Source organism: Pleurodeles waltl, chromosome 8 (assembly GCF_031143425.1).
Source record: "Pleurodeles waltl isolate 20211129_DDA chromosome 8, aPleWal1.hap1.20221129, whole genome shotgun sequence".
In the NCBI taxonomy this organism is placed as follows: Eukaryota; Metazoa; Chordata; class Amphibia; order Caudata; family Salamandridae; genus Pleurodeles; species Pleurodeles waltl.
In genome coordinates, this window is record NC_090447.1 from 186,789,450 (window position 1) to 186,802,568 (window position 13,119).

At 39.7% G+C, this 13,119-nt stretch overlaps 1 protein-coding gene across 1 annotated transcript in view; it reads left to right on the forward strand.

Annotated features, from left to right (window-relative positions):
• Positions 1–291: 291 nt before the first annotated feature.
• Positions 292–13,119, forward strand: part of SCAF4 (SR-related CTD associated factor 4) — an 860,634-nt gene continuing 847,806 nt past the window's right edge. Inside the window, exons 1-2 of the mRNA XM_069204042.1 lie at positions 292–449; positions 12,168–12,251. Of these exons, the coding sequence (XP_069060143.1) occupies positions 420–449; positions 12,168–12,251 (114 nt within the window). The 5' untranslated portion in view covers positions 292–419. The remainder of the gene's footprint in view (positions 450–12,167; positions 12,252–13,119) is intronic.

The following is a 13,119-nucleotide window of genomic DNA, read 5'->3' on the forward strand; positions in this document are numbered from 1 at the left end:
AAACAACTAGAAACGAGAACGCATTTTGCTTACAATATATTAAAAAAAAAATCGGGGTGCTGGTTTGACACGGTCAACAAGAAATCTCCGAAACTGTATATAAGCGCTGCACCCCCCTCTGTATGTGCTCAGAGCAAATTACGTGTCGCCCGAAAACTATGACAACTAATGAAACGCGACTCCAGCGTTTTCCTTTCAGCTCTGCCTTCTACCACCGCTGACGCACTGGGCGTGAGCATGCGCAGTAGAACATGGACCGACGTCTCGCGTCAACGCGCTGCGTGGAACGTCACACGATGCCATCTTCGCATTTGGAGCTAGTAGCAGCCGGACATGCTGGGGGGGTTCTGTTGATTCACCTGTGCCGCTTTCTCGGGACACAGCCTTGTTAACAAGCACTACATCCACCGCGTGCAGCCATGGACGCGGTGAACGCCTTCAATCAGGAGGTGAGAGCTGTCAGGGGCCCTTACGGCAGGCATGTGAGGAGGGAGGGAATGCGGCCTAGGGCCCGTATCTTGTGGGAAAAGACATTGGCAGAAATTCCGTTATGGCCTGGCATAGTCTCTTCTATCTCGTAATCTAGGATATTTACTTTTGTGGCCCCAAGCTGTACCAGGCATTATAGGGCTAGTGAACAGGCCTTCTCTTTATTCATTGGGGTTCTTGGCGGGGAGTGCAGAGGGACTGACCTCGGTGTATGAAATAAACATGTTTCCTTGAAGTGAAAAGGCGGCTTTTCCAGACGGTGGACCTTTCTAGTCAGCCAATTAACAGATGATTACCACTGCCCGTGTCTGTTCCGGTCATTTGCGCTTCATTTGTTAAAAGCACGTCTGACCCCATTTATTTAGTTTAGCGGAAACGAGATCAACTTTAATTTCTATAAACAATCCATTACGATTCAGTGTGTGAATAATCATTTGGAAGGTCCTGGCCGTGTGTAGTCGAGTGATCACCTATACTGAAATCATCACGAATCTTCATAGCAATTGTTAGGGTGTTAACGGTTCATAAGTGTGGTTGTGTCTATGCACTGAGGCTGGATAGATGTCAGGAATGGGCGGCTAGAATAAGTGATGCGGAATGCTTGAAAGTTCATACTTATCTTACAACAATCCGAACATGTACTCTCTTCGCTGTGACTTGCAACGTGCACTTATGGCCCCTGGCTGTGCGAGGCCATCCCTAGCATAAGTACAGACCTACTATTTATTCAGTGTGATACTGTGACATGCTGCAATATTCCCGGACCTCCCGTCCCCTGTATTATCCTAAAGCTTATGTTTTAACTAGAAGAATATTCCCTTGTTCATTGTGGAGGTATTCGTGCTTTTTTATGGTGGATTCTTTTGGAAAGAAACAATGTTCTACATCAGCCAGTGAGCTATTGGCCTTCTAACAGATGACATGAGCAAGAGCTCTAGAAACCTTTTAGATTAAATGATATTCGGGAGCTGTTGGTGGAAATTCCTTGTAGTGAAGTTGTAGCTATCTGATGGAGTCTTGTTTACGCCCTGTTTTATTGTATATCAGTGTGTCCTTTAATTGTGGTTTCAGCATCATGAAAGGCAGGACATAGCACAAATGTTGTGCACATAGCTACTCCATGCCTTTCCCGGTTGTTGATGTCAGTAACTGTAAAACAAAAATTAAATGAGCACTTAACACACGAGATGTGATATATAATGCAACTATGCTTACAGAGTCATAGAGGTAACCATTTTTAGATCGAGTCTACCAGACAGCAAGCTGCTGGGTGCAAAAGACTATGGGTCATATTTATGGCCAAGTGGCACAGCGCAGCAAGTCACCTTACTGTGCTGTGTCACATGGGAAAGGCATAAATGCACCATTTTTATCCCAGTATGTCACATTACTGTCCTTTCCCCAGCCCTGGCGCACAATCTTCTCTTTAGTGCCAACGCGTGCATCATTGAACCGCATTTGTTACTCTTACTAGGAAATTGCCATTAAAATTGTTGAAGAGGAGGAGGAGACTGGCAACAAACATACAATGGTGGTTGATTAATGGACATGAAGGGTGGGATTCATTGTATTGGCAGTACGAAGAAAGTTGAAACATATTAAGAAAGGATGAAGTATGTCAATTGTAGGTAAGGCACTGGTGGTTCTTGTCGACCATTCGTTACAGTAGACCAAGAGGTGAGGATTAAGGAAATTGGCCTAGTTACAATGGGGAGTCTGTTGGTAAGATCCACTAAAAAGTGTCTAGGGTAGAGGATGGAAGGATTTAGAAAGTAAATAAATAGTTTTAGTGTGTCAAGAAAGTAGGTGTTGGTGGAAAATACTTGATTTTGGTGAGTCACGAGAATCGTGGTGTGTGTCCTCAATGAAGAAGTTGGCAAGGGGGCTGTGATCCCTATAGTTGGTACTTGTGATAGTACCGGATCAGCATTGAGGCAGGTGCATGTGAATACAGAGCATAGAGATCTTGGGAGGTTAAGGATTTTGTTTAAGGGTATGTGTTGTGCATAAGGTTATGTTGTATATTGTTTTCTTTTGTGAACTTAGGCAAGGGGGTGTATGTGGCAGGTGCCTATGTTGTGAAGTTGAATGGAGATGGGTAGATTGTGTATTGGCTGAATAGAATTTGTGATGTGGTTGAACACGTCATGGTCGAACTATAGTTCAACTTGGGTGTTTTAAGGGTTGTGCTCGGTGAGAATTCTCCTTTTGGAAATAGCGCTGTGTCACATAAGCAATTAGGCAGCTGGTTTTCTTGAACCTGCATACACCAATTCTGAATGAAAAATGACTGGGCTGCAATAAGCTGTTTTTTTGCTAAATAATTGTTGCCTTTTTCCTTAATTTTAGCCGTTCAAGTTATGGCGAAGCATTTTGTCAATCGGGATGTATGAGGGGTCGCATACGTTTTGTCCAATGTAGATTACATGACAGTTTCTGGCGGATACCCTAGGAATTCTTTTCCCATTTTTTCAGTGTAATAGATAATTTTCTCAGTCAGGGCTTCTAATCATTTGGGATAAGACTGGCGTATTTGCTAAGATGTGGACATGTCTTTGCAAGGTTAAAGCATGGCCGATAATGTAGTGGTACAAAGTTGGTTTTATGAATTGCTGTGGTGGAGGTTGTGAAGTATGTTGTCTGAAATGTTCTAGTATGATATGACAGTGTTGCACATGGAACTGTCAGACTATTGGTGGAAATCAATACAGCTAAAATGCTACTTCCAAAATTCTCAAAACGTATGTATTCAGTGCAGTGTTAATATTTTCTTAATGGGTAATTTGGAGGCAGATCCACACCCAGTTTGATGGTCAGTACTGAAAATTGATGAAGCTAAATGCCATTCAGGGATGTGGAATTCGGGGTCAACGGCAACAAGTTTTTATGTTTACTTTGTCCTTGGGACAAGAAGGCCCAACCCTCTGCAGCACAAGCCCTTTGGCTGCCTGTTTACAGAGAGTGGAACTCTCTGCAGTTGAGGTAATGTGTTTCCAAAAGACAATGCTGTTCGAACTTGTATTTATGGTTCATTTTTTTTTAAAGCCTTCATTATTAGGGTGAGTGCTGTAAATAAATGTTTTAAGGTCACACTTCACTACTGACGTTGGTTCCAGTACAAAAAAAACAAACGTGTATACACATGTTTGAAAAGTTTAGGCTATAAGGCTAAGTATAATGCTCCCAGAATGCTCTCTGATTAGATGCAAATGAAGTGTCATTTAGTAAAATGTGTTGATGCATGCTAGTATTTCCCAAAAATATTTCTAATGGAAAATCAGTGTAACCATTTTCAACACGATTATGGGAAGCATGGAAATAAACAAACACTGACAAAGCCAACTGATCTGACATATTTTTATAAGTCTTTTAGTTTCATCAATGCGTGTCTTGTTTTGACATGGCTTTTGTAACACTTTATTGTTGTGGGAGCTACCAGGCCCTCAACATTGTAACAAACACTGGCAAAAACCCCCCAAAAAGCTTTTTAACTCCAAAAGCACACGTTGCCACCAGTGGCATAACAAAGGCCCCACAGCTGCCCTCCAGGGGGCCCCTTCAGCACAGCACCTGCCCTGAGTGAGTCTGGAGAGAGGGCTCTTCCATGTTCTTTGCAAAGGGGCACCCTCCAGTTTCGTTACGTCACTGATTGCCACTGTAGTTGCTGACACTGAACAAAACTACTTTGTGTGCCAATATGCTCCTTGTGGAAGAGCAGAATGTGATCACTCACAGTAAAGCCAGCAGAAAGAGAGAGATATAGAAGTTTAATAAAAACAAAATGTCTTTGTTAACACCAGACCTAATTAGGGACCAAGACCCACATGTAGGTAGCTTTTTGCATGTCGCAAACAGCGACTTTCGCTGTTTGCGACGTGAAAAAAGCACATCGCGATGCACAAACCCAGTTTTGCGATTCAGTAACCTGGTTACCGAATCGCAAAACGGGTTAGCGACTCGCAATTAGGAAGGGGTGTTCCCTTCCTAATTGCGAATCGCAGTGCAATGTAGGATTGTTTTGTGACCGCGGGCGCAAACCAATCGCAGTTTGCATCCATTTCAAATGGGTGCTAATACTTTTGCAAAACCATTGTGAATGTCACTTTAAACATTTTTTCAGAGCAGGCAGTGGTCCTGCAGACCACTGCCTGCTCTGAAAAAATGAAATTAAAACATTTCATTTTTGTTTTTGTAATGCATCTCGTTTTCCTTTAAGGAAAACGGGCTGCATTACAAAAAAAAAAAATGCTTTATTGAAAAGCAGTCACAGACATGGTGGCCCTGTGAGGGCCGCCATTTGCAAGGGGTTCGCAAATTGCGACCCACCTCATGATTATTCATCAGGTGGGCATTTGCGAAGCCCTTGCGAATCACAGATGGTGTCAGGGACACCATCCTACATTCGGATTTGCGAGTCGCAAATCTGAACCTACCTACATGTGGCCCCAAATTCTTAAAGAAAGTCACAAAAGTGCACCCATGGTATGTGTCGTACCCCTATAAAATATTTGTGAACTGTATTTTAGCATGGGTAAATACGATGTGTAGATTTGCTCATGTGAAAATCTATTGAGCATTTGCAAGTTCATTTTCCCTCCAGCCACTTTCTTCCCAACCCTGGAAGAAGTTCTAATTTCTGCCATTGTCAGGAGTAAATGTCCAACCTTTCTTATGGGAAAATATTAGAGAGAAGCTGGTGAAAATCTTTAAAACATGTAGGTTTGCAGACTCAAAGGCATTACAGCCCTGGAACTATTGCTTACTGCTTCCTCCAGCCCCAGTATGCAGATCTGCAGAAAGGTGGCAAAATAAGGAAATTGCTACAGTAGGGATTGAAACTGCAAGTATTCAAGCCCTAATATGGTAGTAGCCCTGGCATAATCAGAGAGGCTATTATCAGAGCTCTTACATAATGAGATTGCTGCCATAATTTGTCGCCACACTACATGGCATCAAAGGGACAAGTAGATCTTTTTACCGGACAAGTAGATTTGAGAAGCAACCTGTCCCCTGGACAAGTAGATATTTTAATAAATTCCACACCCCTGCCATTTCTGTTATACTATGAGGAAATGGGACTCTCTCAGGGCAGCACAGCAGAGCAGTCGAGGCCTACTCAGAGTAGGTGGTGTTGGCTACTGGCCACCAGTTGCTGGCAAACAATGACACTCAATAAAGATTGTCCAGTGTGTGTATTTTCCTTAGAAAGGGAAAATAACATTTATTACACATACCTCACTTAATACTATACAGTAATTTCTAAATATACATAAGATTGGTGGAAATACCTCCGTCAACACTGTATTTGACCCCCAAAATCACAGTACACCACTATGCATAAAATAGCAAATAACCATACAATGGGGAGTCACTTTATATCAAGTAATGTTACCGCGCTTAAATACCAGAATTGCATGACATAATACCTCATTCCATCTCTGACTTCAGTAGATATTATCCATCTGCCTACACTATAAATGGCTTTTCTGGCATAACCATAACTGTCAGCAATAACACCTTTAAATAAAGAAACTACATTGGCTTTCCCTCATTGAGTCAATATCCAACCCTGCAGAGTCCCCTCTGCGGCAGGCTACCTGTGCCCACTTACTGGGCTGCGCATAATGATAGTTTCACATGCTTAGCCCTCACACGTGTGCTCACATGTAACCAGCCAATTAGCCTTAATCTTGCTGCCTCGTTGCTGCCTTATCTTAAACGGTGGACACTGGTGGTAAATGCACATGGACCATTTACTAGTTTAGAGTGGGTGAGTCAGTATTGGTGAGGGTTACCTACAGTAAAACATCCAAAAACTATGTTTTCTAAAAGTGAAAATCGGGGCAGATTACATGGGCAGAACCCATTTCGTTACACACATCTTTTAGAGCAGTTAGTATTTGACTTCTGGTGCTGGGTGGTAGCTAAGTGGTGGACAGTGAGTGTATTGCTGAATCATTTGCAGGGAAATTGATAAGACAGGTTTTTGGTTGCATGTGGCTATAGTGCCCAAGTCAAGGATATATACCTCAGAGTTGCTATAAAAATGTTAACAAAAATAGTACATTTGTACTATTGGGTTTAGAGGCAACTTTATGGAACATTCCTGCACTAAAAAAGTCAAAGCCAAAAACGTAGGTGGATTTAGGTAGTGAGTCTTAACAGGTCCATGTTTACTTTAATGTTCTGTCTATTTAAGAGATTAGGATTAAACTTCCCTATTTAACACCCAGCCCTGTTATTTCATATTTTTACTTGTGTGTTGCGTTTGAATAATATGGATGTTTCAAATGCCAGTTTGAAAACGCATCTGCTGCTTCAGCGGTGTGTGGCGTTATGTGGGGATGTGATATTTCCACATTCCAATGCCCACAACATATTGCTTGGGGTCAAGGACAACAAGTTTGCATGTTTATTTTGTCCTTGAGACAAGTAGGCCCAATCCCCTGCAGCACAAACTCTTTGGCTAACAGTTTACAGAGGTCAGGAAAGGACAGTTTCCGTAATTAAGGTAATATTTGTGTCCATTTGTTAATGATGTTCAAACCTGTATCAGTGCAATGTCTTTATTATTAGGGTGAGCACTCATAGAAAATGTCAGCTCGGGCTGCACTGGTGACAGTGGTTGCAGTATAAAAATGCATACACACTGGGATGTGGAATTCCTATCGCCCGACGCCCGGGACATATTGTTTGGGGTCAAGGGCAAGAAGTTTTCATGCATATGTTGTCCTTTGGACAAGTAAGCCCAACTCCCTTCAGCACAAACACTTTAGCTGTCAGTTTACAGAGAAGGGAACTGTCTGCAGTTGAGGTAATGTGTGTCCATATGTTAATGCTGTTCAAACTTTTATTTATAGCTCATTAATGTAAAGTTTTCATTGTTAGAATGAGCGCTGTAAATAAGTTTTACGGACAGTGGTTGCGATTAAAAAAACAAAACAAAAAAAAAAGAGTAAAATGGAAAGTGTACACACATTTGAAACATTTAAAAATATGAGGTTAAGTATAATGCTCCCAGACTGCTCTCTGATTAGATGCAAATGTTTGCCGAAGTTTGTAAGTACGAGTGATGATTCTTTGCTTCCAAAATAAAATGTTTAGAAAAAAATGCAAGTGGTGGAAAAACGTTTTGCTTTTATGACATTTTAGGTGCTATTTCTTTGCAGCTTCATTTAGTAAAATGTGTTGATGCATGCTAGTATTTCTCAAAAATATTCCTAACTGAAAATCAGTGTAGCCAGTTTCAACAAGATTATGGTAAGCATGAAAATAAACAAGCCAACTGATCCAACATTTTTTGAGAGTCTTTTGGTTTTGTCAATGCATGTCTTATTTTGACATGGCTTTTTGTAGCACTTTATTGTTGTGGGAGCTGCCAGGCCCTCGTCATTGTAACAAACACTGGCAAAAAGGAAAAAAAAAAAGTTTTGGGTCTCAAAAAGCACACTTAGCCACCAGTGGTGTAACAAAGACCCAGCAGCTCCCCCCCCCCACCCCCCAGCATATCACCTGCCCTGGGTGAGTCTGGCCTCCATGTTCTTTGTAGGGGAGCCCCCTCCAGTTTTGTTACACCACTGATTGCCACTGTAGTTCCTGGCACTGAACACAAGTACTTTTTGTGCCATGCTTCTGGTGGAAGGGCAGAATGCAATTACTTTCAATAAAGCCTGCCGATAGATAGAGAAAGAAATAGAAGTTTAATAAAAACAAAATGTCTTTGTTAACGCCAGACCTAATTAGGGCCCCAGTTTTTAAAGAAAATGGTTAAAGTGCACCCAAGATATATATATGTCTTAGAATTAGTGTATTTTATGAATTCACAAGAACTTGCAGAAGTAGGCCAGGAAATCGTACTCCTAGAAAATATTTGTGAACTGTATTTTAGCACGAGCAAATATGCATGTGTTGATTTGCTCATGTGAAAATGTATTGAGCGTTTACAAGTTCACTTTCCCTCCAACCCTGGAAGAACTTCTAATTCTGCCATTGTCAGGAGTAAATTTCCAACTTTCATCATTATCGGAAATTATTAGAGAGGAGCTGGTGAAAAATCCTTGAAACATGCAAGTTAATAGGTTTGCAGACTCAAAGGTATTCCAGCCCTGGAACTATTGCCTACTGCTTCCTCCAGCCCCAGTATGTACATCTGCGGAAAGGTGACAAAACAAGGAAATTGCTATAGTAAGGATTGAAATTGCCAGTACTCAAGCCATGGCATAATCAGTGAGGCTATTATCAGAGCTCTTACATAATGAGATCACTGCCATAATTAGGTGCCACACAAAGGGACAAGTAGATTTTATTTTTTACAGGACAAATAGATTTAAGAAGCTACCTGTCCTATGGACAAGTAGATATTTTATTGAATTCCAAATCCCTGACACATATGCAAAGTTTGATAATATGAAGCTATGTGTAATGCTCCCAGCATGCTCTTTGGTTTGATGCACATATTTGCAGGAGCTTGAAAGCAAGATTGATGATTCTCTGCTTTCAAAAAAATGTTCATAAAAAACTGCACCTAGTAAAAAACGTTTTGCTTAATACAAAATGTAAAACTTAGGTACCGTTTCCTTGAAGCACCATTCAGTAAAATGTCGATGCATGCTATTATTTCCAGAAGAATATCCATAATGGAAAGATCGGTGTAACCACTTCCAAAAAGATTGTGAAACATAGAAATAAACGAGCATTGGCAAAATTAATAGAGTTGACATTGGTGATTAGCCTTTTTGTTTTCTCAGTATGTGTCTTGTTTTGACTTTTTTTTTTGTAAAACTTTATTGTTGTGGGAGCTGACAGGCACTCACCATAATAGCAAACATTGGCAAAAATATTTTTGGTCTCTAAAAGTACACATTGCTACAGTAGTTCAGGCCACTGCACAAATCTACTTTGTGCCAACATGCTCCTTGGGAAAGACCAGAATGCTGTCACTCAAAGTAAAGACAGTCAATCAAGAGAGAGAGAGCATCTAATAATAAAAACACAATTTCTTGGAGAATCAGTTAGGGGTCCTGTTCTTAAATGAAATCAAATAAGTGCACACAATGTGTTCTTGCATTAGTGCAGATTTACAGCACTCAGGTATTCACATGGATTTACAGCAGTAGGCCAAGAAAACGTACTCCCATAAGATTTCTGAACTGCGTTTTAGCATGAGCAAATATGCACGTATAGATTTGCTCATGTGAAAATCTGGTGAGCGTTTACGAGTTCTTTTTCCCAACCCAGGAAGTAGTTTTATTTCTGACCTCGTCAGGAGTACATTTCTGACCTTTATTTGAAAGGGAAAAGAGTACAGAAGAGCTGGTGAAAACCCTTAAAACACACACTTTATTAGGTTTGCACAGACACCAGGCATTCCAACCGTTGAACTATTTCTTACCTCTATCTCCACACTCAGGATGTAGATATACTGTAAGGTGCCAAAATAAAGGAACAGCTGGTATTCAAACCCTACAGTAGTATGAGCCCTGGCTTAATCAGAGGCTATTATCAGAGCTCTTACATAATGAGATTGCTGCCACAATTTGTTGCCGCACTACATGGCACCAAAGGGACAAGTGGTTTTATTTACAGGGCAAGCATATTTATGAAGCAACCTGTCCCATGGGCAAGTAGATATTTTATAAAATGCCGCACCCGGGCATATGACCTCTAGCTCTGGGTGTCATTGAGAAGAGAGAAGTGAACAGAGTAGCTAAGGTAATAAATGGGAAAGGGCTTTCTCCAGAATGGTTATAGGCAAGTTCAGCAAAGAACATTATTTTGGTATTGGTGCACCCAACTAAAGATGTTTGAGTGTATGCTTTTGGGCTTCGTTCGGTGCTGAGAATGCTTTGAAGACTGGATTCGTAGAGCCATGTGATGTGGCATTTTCACATGGCACAATATTTTGAGGTTTAAGTCTTGCCTAGAATTCAGCTAGTAATGGCCCTGAATATTTCTATATTGTAGTTGTTTTTTCTTCCAACGTTACTAACTTTTGATACTGTATGCTTTGATTCAGCTTTCTTTGGTTATGCCTATGGTCAGTTCTTCTGATTTGATGGTCTACAGCTAAGCTATCATGTGAAGACTGTGTATTTTTTTTATTTGCCTTTTAAGTGCCAAAGAAAGAATACTCAAGATCAGGGAGCAATTAGTCATGAAGATATGCACATCAGTTAATTCATTTTTCGTGTGATATAGACATTTGGGTTACCTAAAATATCATCTGATAACTGTTTTGTCTTTTTGGGGGAATATATATTTTTTTAATTCTGTTTTTTTATTATGTTTATGTTCATAGTGTAATGTCGAACTTTTTTTCTTATGATCAAATAATATTTTCAATAGCCCTCCCTAAGCACAAAGCATTTAATTGTTTGTCTTGAACTGAAGTTTACAAATTGTTGAACTGTGACGGCAGCATTGTATTAAATATCTTTGCTCTTTTTACTTGCTAAGGAGCATTGTATTAAATATCTTTGCTCTTTTTACTTGCTAAGGAACATGGTGTTCTATTTTACAATGCTTTGAATGGAATAAGAGCAAGCCATTATAAACTGGTTTGTCTTTTTATTGCTGGTGGTTGGAACCCGTATGTAACGTGATGTGAGTGCAGCCTTGTGTTGGCAGTCTCTGGAGAACAGCAGGACATAATCTGCACACGATGACACTTTGAATTATTCCTCTTACATTTTACATGTGTAAAAGCAGCATTTTATTGTAGGCTACAAACGGTTTTTCATAGAGCAACTATGTGTATTACTTTTTTATTCTGTCTTGCTACTTTCTTTGGGGCTGGCCTATGCGTCTTATTTGAGTTCTCAGGGAGCAAATATAATGAGGACTACCAGCACTCCTTTTCTAGAATATTGGGATAGGAAAACAATACTACTGTCTGGTTTAGGTTTGGCTGTACTGAAAGATTCTTCAAATCTGTTGTAATTGTGTACCAGCTATTTAAAAGTGAGTTGCCCTACTTTTTAAACTGTGATCTTTGAAAAATGTTTGGGCTGGTACAATTACATTTTGGTTTCCAAATGTTTTGTTAATATTGTAGCATATGCTTCCGGTGAATTTTAAATCTGAATTTTCCCTGAAAGTTCAGGATCATTGAATCATGTAACAATAATAATGGAGGTGCTCTTAGTTACACAGTTATGCACCAGATATTAATATGATAATGTAGAAGTACAGGTAACAAAGTAGCAGCTGAAGACCTCCGCAAGCTATTCTGAAACTGGTTTTGAAAGGAATTTAATACTGTCAATTGGACAACCGGTCCTGAGCAAGCTTCACATACCACTTTTCGTTTTAATACTCTTTTGAGGTAGTCTTTTGAATGGCTGATAAGTTACGCTGCTGGTAATAGTTGGAATCATATATGTAGTGCATTTTCTAGTTGTTTCTCCCAACAGGAGAATAAGAGTGTGTTGATCTTGTGAAGGAATAAAGCATTAACACATTTGTTAACCTAGTCTTGCATTTTCCTGTTGCATTGTTGTTGTTCCAGTGCCATGCATCTCTTTACCAATGTTTAAGTATTACTGTAGTATTGTATATGGTAATGCTTTGCAATTAAAGGATTTGCTAGTGGTAACGAGAAAATAAAAAGTGCACCATATTTGACTAGATTCTGGTTTATTATCTAAAGCACTAACAAATTTACAACTTTTTTTTATTAGCTTTTTTCACTTATGGATATGAAGCCTCCTATATCTCGAGCAAAGATGATTCAAATTACTAAGGCTGCTATTAAAGCCATTAAGGTAATTATACCAGCTTTTCTTTTAAAAGTATTTACTCAGTCATTATTGCTATGTTTGCAGTTACAGACGTTATCTTAATTCACAGTTGCTGTTTGTTAATAAAAATATCTGCTCAAAAGTTTGCATATATGTCTGAAATTCAACTTTTGTTTGGCAAAAACAGAAATGACTACTCTGAGCTTTTATTGCATAGACCTTGATATTTCTGTCCCTGTACCATTTTATTTTTAATCACATTTAATCAGTTAGTGGTGGCAAATGCAATTTTAAATCAGGTTAGAGATGAATTCCATATAAGTGTTGGCTGCATACAGCAGTGCGAAAAAGATTAGACCATGGACTTCAAAAAGCTAGGGATAGTGGAAATTACATTACACTCCACATGATCTTAATGATATCACAGAAAGATACTTCATATGATCTCAACTCAGTCTTCACAGATAGTGACATCACTTGACCTTAACCCTAATTACATTATAAATAACCAGCATCGCTGAAGTGTCATTACACATTACTTCTGAATTCTTAGAACAACATCAATAAACAAATGTCTATTCTAGATGCCACCTGTTTTACAACTATCTTTATTGGGATCGAAACGGCGCCGACCTTAATAATGGAGACCTTGCCGTTCATATGTGGGTTGATAAATGCTTTGATTCTGATTTAATACTTGAGCGTATCACCTCTATAGAGAGCTTAGAGCAGGTTTGCTTTGCCCCAATATTATTCCTGTCCCCCTGATATACCTCTGTAAAAATGTTGTCCAGAGATTTTCATTTTGATTTTGCGTTTTTGGATGATTAAAGAAGTAATTTAGGTTGGTTAGATATTGCTGATCCGTGCCAAATCTTTCTGAATGGCATTT